The 12,118-nt window shown below is 47.4% G+C and overlaps 1 protein-coding gene across 1 annotated transcript in view; it reads left to right on the forward strand.

The window, feature by feature from the left end:
- The window catches only part of LOC115466749 (keratin, type II cytoskeletal 80-like), a 73,061-nt gene that overhangs the window by 38,753 nt on the left and 22,190 nt on the right, over positions 1–12,118 (forward strand). Inside the window, 2 exon segments of the mRNA XM_030198218.1 lie at positions 2,927–2,987; positions 8,998–9,093. Coding sequence (XP_030054078.1) covers positions 2,927–2,987; positions 8,998–9,093 — 157 coding nt within the window.

The raw sequence follows: 12,118 nt of genomic DNA on the forward strand, positions 1-12,118 counted from the left end.
TGTGTAACTGCCAATGTAGCATGGACGTTACATGCTGAATTGGCACCTAACTTTTGGCAGACTATAATTGAATGAGAGGGTTTATGACAGTGAGCAAGTCAATTATTCTTCTCATGCTCAAACCTAGGGCCTTGTTCCAATTTGTATTAACATGTTAAATACACATTAATATTATGTAAATACATATTAAATATGCAAGCCTTATTCTTCTCAGTGCAGTTTATTTACAGACTATGCATTTAACTCAAATTCATATGTGTTAATGTATGCTAACGCACATTGGTACAATAGACTCTTAAATTGGTGCTGTTTAGGGTTAAGGAAATTGGGACCCTGGAATTTTTCTTGTACCACAGGGCATACACTGATGATATTACATAAGTCAGAAATACTGAAATATTTAAATGTGATTCATTTCCAGATTAAATCTCTCCTACTCCTCTCTTCCTGGCAGAAGGGTTTACTATATGGTCCATTGTAATCTCCTCCCCCACTTTCTTTCAGAGTCAAGTTATCAGCACTGCAAAACAGTACCAGGGAGACAACATATTTCTGCTCTCCCACTCACACAAGCAGTGCTTTTTTTGTAGAAAAAAAGGTGCTGATCACCACATATGGCCCCACACCTATGATTGCCACACCCACATTAACCACACCCCTTATACCAGCTATGGCGCATATAAACAGACATCACTGAAAATATTATACTAATATAGGAGAAAAAAAATGTGATTTTTTTTTTCATTACAAATAATTTCTGCAAAATAAGACAGCTCATGTAAATTCTCAAATTGGACATATTTCAAACACTAAAATGAAAATAAAATGATTTTTTTCTACCTTTGTTGTCTGGTGACTTTGTTTTTCTTTCCATATTGGTCCCAGTCTCTGATTCTGCTGCTCTCTTTCTGTTCCCTTAACTCCGTTTCCAGGGCTTCCTTTCCATTTCTTTACTTTCCTCCTTTCTTCTTCATTTCTTGCCCTACATCCATAAGTAAAAGCTGGGTCCTCCTCCATACCCACCCAGCGATTCCCTTGGCTCCCCTGCCCCCACCAGCCATCCATACCCACCCAGCGATTCCCTTGGCTCCTCTGCCCCCCTCCAGCCATCCATACCCACCCAGCGATTCCCTTTGCTCCCCTGCCCCCCTCCTCCAGCCATCCTTCACTCCCCTGCCCCCCTCCTCCAGCCATCCATACCCACCCAGCGATTCCCTTGGCTCCTCTGCCCCCCTCCAGCCATCCATACCCACCCAGCGATTCCCTTTGCTCCCCTGCCCCCATCCTCCAGCCATCCTTCACTCCCCTGCCCCCCTCCAGCCATCCATACCCACCCAGCGATTCCCTTAGCTCCCCTGCCCCCCCTCCAGCCATCCATACCCACCCAGCAATTCCTTTGGCTCCCCTGCCCCCTCTTCCAGCCATCCATACCCACCCAGCGATTCCCTTTGCTCCCCTGCCTCCCCTCCTCCAGCCATCCATACCCACCCAGTGATTCCCTTCGCTTCCCTGCCCCCCTCCAGCCATCCATACCCACCCAGTGATTCCCTTCGCTTCCCTGCCCCCCTCCAGCCATCCATACCCACCCAGCGATTCCCTTGGCACCCCCTCTCTCTGCCCCTTTCCATCCAGCCGCATAGGTGTCTGCCCGTTCTCTCCCTGCGTTCTGTGTATACTCCCCTCTCTCTCTGCCCCTTTCCATCCAGTGTCTGGTCTGCCCTTCCTTCTCTCATGATTTTCAGCGCCATCCTCCCCTCTGTCTGTCCCCTCCTCCATGCTCCATCCATCATCATCATGCTCTCTTTCTCTCCCATCCACCAGAGTAGTGTTCTTGCCCCCCCTTCCTTTTCACATTATGACCCCGTAAACCTCCCACCCACCCCCACCCCCACCCTGGCTGCAGCTTGCTGCTCTTGTCATCAAACTTCTAGCAGCAGTGCACTGATTGCAGCAGCAGAAAATCAAATGCAATTTAAATAAATAAAAGATCTGTGCCGCGGGGCCATTACCTGGCAAGAAGAACTGAAGTGAAGAAAAAGATTCTTCCCTTCTGCTCTGGGGTCCCGACTGGTGGCTGGCAGGGGTGAAGGAGTGGAGAGAGTGCACTAGCAGCCAGTGCAGGAAGGCCAGGCGGAAGCTTCCGAAGGGCAGTCAGTCTGAGTCAGGCAATCAGCTGGGACAGAGAGGAGCGAGGAGCCAAGTAAACACCATGTGACCCGGCGCCGGAGGACTGTTTCGAGGAGACGCGGCTACTACCACTGGCACTCGTGGTGCACAGGGTGCCGCAGGGGCGTCGTGACATTGAGAGGAGCCGAGGTGTAAAGCGCACGCACGCCGGTGCGTGCAGCATTGTGGGAAGGCACTGAGCAGGTGGCAGGCCAGAGGACACCCCCCCCCCCCATTGGCTGGCATCTAGGAGCTTGGGCCAGCCCTGCTGTCAGGTGCGTGCTGTTGCTGGGCCTGCCTGCCGAAGCTGATAGGAGGTTGGTATGGTAACTAAGCTACAGTTGAACTTCAATTCAGCCGCCGCCACAGCGGAGCTGCTTAGCGGGAGACTCGGACTTCCGTGAGAGTGCTGTCAGCTGAGAACAACTAGTTTAAAAAGGTGCCGGTACACCGTACCGGCGCATACCGGCACAAAAAAAGCACTGCACACAAGAATTATTATTATTCAGTTATCACTGTTTCTAACAGCCCTGGTAACAGGCAATGAAAATGTTTCATCTGTTAACCATTTTCAGGACTCAGTGGATTCTGTCAGATAAAAACACTCAAGAAAAATGCAAAAATGAAAATATCCCCTGCCCCCTACTCCCGGGACATGCCCAGTTGGTCTAACATAGTAGTAAAAGCTAAGAATGTATTTTAATATCTTTACACCCAATCATCCTGCCTTATAAATCACTGTCACATTTTCAATTTTCAGGTATGAAGATGAATTCAACACCCGCATAGACCTGGAATATTCTTTCGTACAGCTGAAAAAGGTAAATGGAAAGAAACACTGTCCAAAACCACCCTTTGTAATCCTAATACTGTATGTGTTGTAATTATCTATTACAATAAACCAACTTCATGCAAATAACAGCAGTAGGTGTCAAGCAAAGGCCACATTCATTGCCTAATGTACAGTGGTTCTAAATGTGTCTTAGGCGAGTCAGGTTTTCAGGATATCCACAATGAATATGCATGAGATAAATTTGAATGCAATGGAAATCAACCTCATGCATATTCATGAATTTCATGAAATATTCTGTAAACCTGATTGGTTAGTGCCCACTAGGTCAGGTCAGAGAACTGGCTTAATGCAGTACTGCTCAAACAGTCCTCAGACATCCTCTTCCCTCCCCCACAGTCAGTCAGGTTTTCAGAATATTTCTGATGAATATGCATGAGATAAATATGTTCTCACTGCCTCTAAGGTATGCAAATATATATCACCTATATTCATTAAGGCAGAGTTTGACATGTGCTAGACACCAGATCGCTATGGTGCCTAAAAATAATACCTTTCCGCTACATAGGGTTGCCATATGGCTCCAGAAAAAGGAGTACAGATTGAGCCAGTCTGGGTTTTACTTCCATTGCTTTCAATAGAAGCAAAACCTGGACTGGATCAATGTGTCCTCCTTTTTCTGGAGCCATATGGTAACCCTACCACTAGTGATTTTGTGCCTGCAATGTTTTTAAAGCCAATACCAAAAAAAAAAATCAGCTCTTCCTCACTGTGATACCCCGGGCAAGGGTTATGGGGTGGACCTGGGAATAACTCAGCCAGACAAGGTATATAAATGTGAAAATAAATGTTTTATTCACATGTATTGCTTCACAGGCCAGGAACATCAGATGCAACAGTTTCTTTTATTTAGTAACAGACTCAAATAGGCCTCTGTCTAGCATGCCAAGCAGTTTGTGGCTAGTGGGGCTGCCCTGTCCCAAACACAGCCTGCAAACTCTCCGGTCTTCTGAGACTCAGGTCTGGCCTCAGCCAGATCTCAACAAGGCTTGTAAGTCTGAACAAGAAACAAAGTTGGCTTACCTCTGCCAAGTTACAGAGGATAAAAATGTATTCAGTAAAGGCATAGACTTGGGCTTCAGTTCTTCCTTCCCTGGGCCTCCTTAACCTTAGCCTGGCCCTGTCTTTTAAATCCCCCCCTCCCCCCCCCCCCCCCCGAGGTATTGACTCCGCCCCTCCTAGCTCACTTCCTCCCGGGGCGGGATCACTGCTCTTAAGGTGGCCCAGGCTAGATAGAGAGGGACTTTTTGTAAGGGTGAGGGGCAGTTTTCTATAAACCCCGTTACACTCACGTACACGTATTATCTACAGTTATGGCATTATACATCTTAAACTTAATGAGCGCTGTGCACGCAGATGAGGAAGAGCTATTTTTCCTTTGGTGGTGAAGCTCACAGCAATAGGAAGGGGAGTACATCATGCCTGCTGGTTAACCAAGGGTGTACCTAGGAGGTAAAGGAGAGGGTGACTAGCTTGTTAAAGAGTTAGGACTGGTAGGGATGAGAGGGGATTAGGATTGCTGGGGAGTGAGAAAAGTGAGTGCCAGGATGAAAGAAACAGATTGCATAAGAAGAGGGTGTGGGAGAAGAGAGAGAAAGAGGGAAAGACTGGGTAAGGGCAGAGAAGTCCGGGAAAGAGAGTGAGGGTGAGGGCACTGTGAAAGACAATGAGAGAGACTGGGTAATGAGAGAGAGAAACAAGTGACGTTACAGGTCATGGTGAGGTATCTTCCTTTTTGATTCAAAAGGAAGATACCTCCGATTCAGCTATCAAGGATCACCAGCGTACTGCTAGCAGCATCCTTGGTATAAGTGTAGGTGGTTCCCAGTGAACCCCCTGATTGGTGAGGTAGATTTGTGGGCCTACAGAACAAATTTTTGTATTTTGTTGGGCACAGCAGGCATAGTGGAAAGAGTCTTCTCTAAGGCGCTATACAACTACCGACACTGTGATTACAGTTCTCATCCACTCTGGATGAGGGGGGGGGGGGGTGCTAGAAAATAAATTCACAGCACTCCACTTTACTGAATAAACTTGAACTAGCCATTGTTGTACAGTATATTCTTCCTAGCAGTACTTACACTGCGTTCAAGGTATTTCAAGTAGACAGTCTCCTTCTTTCTCCTAGGATCAGCTTATTAATCTCCACACCCTCACTTCTCTTTCACTCACTTAGAACTCTTCTCCTGTGAAAAGATATTTCTCTTCCCAAACCTTATCTGTATTAGTTCCAAAGGGTCCCACCTTCAGTTTGGACTCCTCATGACATCAGGTGGCAGGATTAGTTTCTGGGGAAAGCCTCGAGTCTCTCATGTTCCTCACGAATACTCTTGAAAGGCTACGGCGCCTTTTCTTGAAACAGCTGCTCGACTCACAGCCAGAACCAGAGCACTAGAAAGTTAGTGCCCGTTGTTTAAATACCCATAGACCCTGATGAAGCTTTTTGCGAAACAGGTCCCATAGGCATGGGTGATTTGGAGGGGCATTTTTGAAAGGGACATCCATGTTTTGATTTGGACGTCCTCGCAAAACATCCCGATCCAGGGGCGGGGAAACCCATATTTTTGAAAACAAGATGGACGTTCATCTTTTGTTTCAAAAATACTGTCAGGGACATCCAAATCCTTAAACTTGGTCATCCCTAGATTTGGTTGTCCCTAGACTTGTTTCTGATTTTCGGCGATAATGGAAACCAAGGACGTCCATCTCAGAAATGACCAAATGCAAGCCATTTGGTCGTGGAAGGAGCCAGCATTTTAGTGCACTGGTCTCCCTGACATGCCAGGACACCAACCGGGCACCCTAGGGGGCACTGCAGTGGACTTCATAAATTGCTCTCAGGTACATAGCTCCCTTATCTTGTGTGCTGAGCCCCCCAAAAACCTACTACCCACAACTGTACACCACTACCATAGCCCTTACGGGTGAAGGGGGGCACCTAGATGTGGGTACAGTGGGTTTTGGAGAGCTCGCTGTTTCCTCCACAAATGTAACAGGTAGGGGGAGGATGGGCCTGGGTCTGCCTGCCTGAAGTGCACTGCAGTACCCAATAAAACTGCTCCTGGTACTTGCAAACTGCTGTCATGGACCTGATTATGACATCTGAGGCTGGCAATCAATATTTTTAAAGATATTTTTTGAGGGTGGGAGGAGGTTAGCGACCACTAGGGGAGTAAGGGGAGGTCATCCTCGATTCTCTCCGGTGGTCATCTGGTCATTTTGGCCACCTTTTTGTGCCTTGGTCGTAAGAAAAACACGACCAGGTAAAGTCGTCCATGTGCTCATCAGGGACGTCCTTGTTTTTCTTTCGATTATGGGTCAAGGACGTCCAACTGTTAGGCATGCCCAACTCCCGCCTTCGCTACGCCTCCGACACGCCCCCTTGAACTTTGGCCGTCCCTGCGACGGAAAGCAGTTGGGGACGTCCAAAATCGGCTTTCGATTATGTTGATTTGGACGACCCTGGGAGAAGGACATCCATCTTCTGATTTATGTCAAAAGATGAGCGTCCTTCTCTTTCGAAAATGAGCCTAATAGTATCTATGAGTCAATAAACAGTGAACCAGAAGTCTGCCATTAAGTAGCGTTTCACGGCGCTTAAGTACATAAGTATTGCCACACTGGGACAGACCAAAGGTCCATCGAGCCCAGCTTCCTGTTTCCAACAGTGGCCAATCCAGGTCACAAATACCTGGCTTGAAGCTGTACTTCCTGCTGTTGTACACAAGATTGCTGAAGTTGCATTTATTTCCCGGATGGCTTTCAAGCTATATTTTGAATTTTAAGTGCAACAAACTGCAGAGTGAGAAACAGGCTTATTTTCGAAAGAGAAAGACGCCCATATTTCGACCCATATCGGGAGATGGGCGCCTTTCTCTCATGGGCGCCCAAATCGGTATAATCGAAAGCCAATTTTGGGCGCCTCCAACTGCAGTCTGTCGCGGGAACGGACAAAGTTGATGGGGGCGTGTCGGAGGCGTGGTGAAGGTGGGACTGGAGCGTGCTTATCGGCCGAGGAGAGATGGGTGCGCTCGGCCGATAACGGAAAAAGAAGGGCGCCAGAAGCGAGAATTTGGGTCACTTTTTTGGACCCTTTTTTTCACAAACAAGTCCCCCAAAAGTACCCCAACTGCCCAGATGACCACCGGAGGGAATCGGGGATGACCTCCCCTGACTCCCCCAGTAGTCACTAACCCCCTCCCACCAAAAAAAAAAAATAACTTTAAAAACTTTTTTTTCCAGCCTGTGTGCCAGCCTCAAATATCATACCCAGCTCCATCAAAGCAGTATGCAGGTCCCTGGAGCAGTTGTTAGTGGGTGCAGTGGACTTCAGGCAGGTGGACCCAGGCCCATCTCCCCCCACCTGTTACACTTGTGCTGGTAAATAGGAGCGCTCCAAACCGCCCCCAAAACCCACTGTACCCACATCTAGGTGCCCCCCTTCAGCCATAAGTGCTATGGTAATGGTGTAGAGCTGTGGGCAGTGGGTTTTGGGGGGGATTTGGGGGCTCAGCACCCAAGGTAAGGGAGCTATGGACTTGGGAGGTATTTTAATTTTTTTTTAATTGTTACAAGTGCCCCCTAGGGTGCTCGGTTGGTGTCCTGGCATGTGAGGGGGACCAGTGCACTATGAATCCTGGCCCCTCCCACGACCAAATGCCTTGGATTTGTTCGTTTTTGAGCTGGGCGCCTTCGTTTTCCATTATCGCTGAAAACCGATACCGCCCAGCTCAAATCTGCCCAAATGCGATGCATTTGCCTGGCACAAATCGTATTATCGAAACAAAAGATGGACACACATCTTTTTCAAAAATATGGTCTGGCCCGCCCCTTCGCGGACCCGTCGTAGGAGATAAACGCCCATGGAGATGGGCGTTCGCGTTCAATTATGCCCCTCAAAGTCTGTCTACTATGAAATGCCATTGATAAAGGAATACAATGCACAGGATTAAATGTTGCCAGCTGTGACAGATCTTCGAAAGTTGTAGAATACTGTTGGAAACAAGCAAGCTTTATTTTAAAGTTTTACAGGCATGAATATCGCTAGGAAGACAAAGCATTAACAATGTTATTAAGATGATGTTTTTGAATACAAGCAAGCTTTATTGAGATTGGATGTCTTGGAGGAGTAGCCTAGTGGTTAGTGCAGTGGACTTTGATCCTGGGGAACTGAGTTTGATTCCCACTGCAGCTCCTTGTGACTCTGGTACAAAAATAAGTACCTGAATATATGTAAACCGCTTTGAATGTAGTTGCAAAAACCTCAGGAAGGCAGTACATCAAGTCCCATTTCCCTTTGTTGCAAAAACCTCAGAAAGGCGGTATATCAAGTCCCCTTTCCCTTTTTTAACGTTTTTGAATAAATATTTTGTAATTTGTCAGTAAGAATCAGCTTGAATTGTCTTACTTCTTTTTTGAGAAAGACCTTTCTGTATTAGGATATTACTACTACTACTACTACACATTTCTAAAGCGCTACTAGGGTTACGCAGCGCTGTACAGTTTAACAACAAAAAGGACAGTCTCTGCTCAAAGGAGCTTACAATCTAAAGGGTGAAATGTCAAGTTGGTGCAGTCTAGGATATTATTATATTTGATCTCTCTATTTATTTCCTATTGTAGTTCGTATTTGATTACTATCTAGATAGTGCCAGGCCAGTCCAGGGTGAAGCCAAGGCAGAGCCAGAAGTTATCCAGGTATCACTAATACAGTGCCAACACCCAGATAACTATCTGGACAAACTGGGACAGCTACTTTGAGGCCACTTTATACCCAAAAATCTGGTTATGGCCCAGTGCTGAATATCCAGAACTAGAAATTCATAGATGTAATGGGGTGTAAAATTAGGACTGGCTAACCTATCTCTTATAATATGATGCGTCTTGGTAATCCTAATTGTGGGAACTGTGGGAAAATGCTCACCAGGATATAAAATGCCAGTCAGGAATTATAGTGTTGATCTGTATTCTTTATCTTAAAGGATCTAGATTCAATTTCCCTGGACAATACACAGCTGGAAACACAAGTGAATGAGGTCCAGGGCACAATCCAGTTAATGAAATCCATCTATGAAGAGGTAAGGATCTCCAACTGGCAGACTACTATCTGGATGTATAGCTGTTGCACTCTTTGCTCTCCTCCATGTATTTAGGCGCAATATTACCGCTATGAGTCAGGCTTCCATATAGGCATTCATATATTTTACCCAATTACAGACCACCCCCTGCACTGTCCAGTTACTACAGAGGTGCTCTGTGGGCAGAGCTTAGGCAGAACTGGTTCTTAACTGGTTACTGGTGATATTCAGTCAGCTAACAGGCTATCCACCAAGCTAACCAGGCACCAGTCTGAATATCAGCCAGTGCTGGTTAACTCCCAGGTGACTGTATATACCCGGATGTTCTGTGCCAGAGCTTGGACATGGCTCGGCACTGAATATCCAGTATCAGTTCTGCCCATGGCGGTCAGTGGCTTAAAAACTGCTGTGGGCTGAATATTTCCCTCTTAGTTTTCAGGTTCTTCTTTAACATTTCTTTAAACTGTTCTTTCTTTGATCTCCATTTTAGTGGCTCTTCTCTTTGACTGTCCATCTCTTTTTGCTCCTAACTAGGTCCTTAACTAATCTCTTGCTTTTTTTTACTATTAATTTTATGGCCTTTGTTGTGATTAAATTTTACTCTCAGGTGAAAAGGGAGTTTCAGTTGCTTAAGACAGACAATATATAGAAATAAATCAAAACATAAAAAACAAAAAATGAGATGATACCTACCTTTTTTATTGGACTTACTTTTTTTTTTAATTTTTTAATTTATAATTTTTCATTTTACAAGGGTTACTTGCAAACAGTAATACAGAATTGATTGCACATTAATACAATATAGTGAATGATACATACCTGTAGCAGGTGTTCTCCGAGGACTGCAGGCTGATTGTTCTCACGACTGGGTGACGTCCGCGGCAGCCCCCACCAACCGGAAGAAGCTTCGCGGGCGGTCCGCACGCAGGGCACGCCCACCGCGCATGCGCGGCCTTCTTCCTGCCCGTGCGCAACCGTTCCCGCCAGTTGAATGACAAGCAAAAATGATGAAACGCAACTCCAAAGGGGAGGAGGGAGGATAGGTGAGAACAATCAGCCTGCTGTCCTCGGAGAACACCTGCTACAGGTATGTATCATTCACTTTCTCCGAGGACAAGCAGGCTGCTTGTTCTCACGACTGGGGTATCCCTAGCTCTCAGGCTCACTCAAAACAAGAACCCAGGTCAATTGAACCTCGCAACGGCGAGGATACAACAAAAAATTGACCTACGAAGAACAACTAACTGAGAGTGCAGCCTGACCAGAATAAATGCGGGTCCTGGAGGGTGGAGTTGGATTTACACCCCAAACAGATTCTGCAGCACCGACTGCCCGAACCGACTGTCGCGTCGGGTATCCTGCTGGAGGCAGTAATGTGATGTGAATGTGTAGACAGATGACCACGTCGCAGCCTTGCAAATCTCTTCAATAGTGGCTGACTTCAAATGGGCCACCGACGCTGCCATGGCTCTAACACTATGAGCCGTGACATGACCCTCAAGAGCCAGCCCAGCCTGGGCGTAAGTGAAGGAAATGCAATCTGCTAGCCAATTGGAGATGGTGCGTTTCCCGACAGCGACCCCTAGCCTGTTAGGGTCGAAAGAAACAAACAATTGGGCGGACTGTCTGTGGGGCTGTGTCCGCTCCAAGTAGAAGGCCAATGCTCTCTTGCAGTCCAATGTGTGCAACTGACGTTCAGCAGGGCGGGTATGCGGTCTGGGGAAGAATGTTGGCAAGACAATTGACTGGTTAAGATGGAACTCCGACACCACCTTCGGCAGGAACTTTGGGTGGGTGCGGAGCACTACTCTGTTGTGATGAAATTTGGTATATGGAGCATGAGCTACCAGGGCTTGAAGCTCACTGACCCTACGAGCTGAAGTAACTGCCACCAAGAAAATGACCTTCCAGGTCAAGTACTTCAGATGGCAGGTATTCAGTGGCTCAAAAGGAGGTTTCATCAGCTGGGTGAGGACGACGTTGAGATCCCATGACACTGTAGGAGGCTTGATAGGGGGCTTTGACAAAAGCAAGCCTCTCATGAATCGAACGACTAAAGGCTCTCCATAGATGGCTTTACCTTCCACACGAAAATGGTAAGCACTAATCGCACTAAGGTGATTCCTTACTGAGTTGGTCTTGAGGCCAGACTCTGATAAGTGCAGAAGGTATTCAAGCAGGTTCTGTGCAGGACAAGAACGAGGTTCTAGGGCCTTACTCTCACACCAAACGACAAATCTCCTCCACTTGAAAAGGTAACTCTTTTTAGTGGAATCCTTCCTAGAGGCAAGCAAGACACGGGAGACACCCTCCGACAGACCCAACGCAGCAAAGTCTACGCCCTCAACATCCAGGCCGTGAGAGCCAGAGACTGAAGGTTGGGGTGCAGCAACGCTCCGTCGTTCTGCGAAATGAGAGTCGGAAAACACTCCAATCTCCACGGTTCTTCTGAGGACAACTCCAGAAGAAGAGGGAACCAGATCTGACGGGGCCAAAAGGGCGCTATCAGAATCATGGTGCCGCGGTCTTGCTTGAGCTTCAGTAATGTCTTCCCCACCAAAGGTATGGGAGGATAAGCATACAGGAGGCGGGTCCCCCAATGAAGGAGAAAGGCATCCGACGCTAGCCTGCCGTGTGCCTGAAGTCTGGAACAGAACAGAGGCAGCTTGTGGTTGGTCTGAGAGGCGAAAAGGTCCACTGAGGGGGTGCCCCACTCTCGGAAGATCTTGCGTACCACTCTGGAATGAAGCGACCACTCGTGCGGTTGCATGACTCTGCTCAGTCTGTCAGCCAGACTGTTGTTTACACCTGCCAGGTATGTGGCTTGGAGGAGCATGCCGAACTGGCAAGCCCAACGCCACATCCCGACGGCTTCCTGACACAAGGGGCGAGATCTGGTGCCCCCCTGCTTGTTGGTGTAATACATTGCAACCTGATTGTCTGTCCGAATTTGGATAATTTGGCAGGACAGCCGATCTCTGAAAGCCTTCAGTGCGTTCCAGATCGCTCGGAGCTCCAGGAGGTT

Source organism: Microcaecilia unicolor, chromosome 3 (genome assembly GCF_901765095.1).
Source record: "Microcaecilia unicolor chromosome 3, aMicUni1.1, whole genome shotgun sequence".
Taxonomy (NCBI): domain Eukaryota; kingdom Metazoa; phylum Chordata; class Amphibia; order Gymnophiona; family Siphonopidae; genus Microcaecilia; species Microcaecilia unicolor.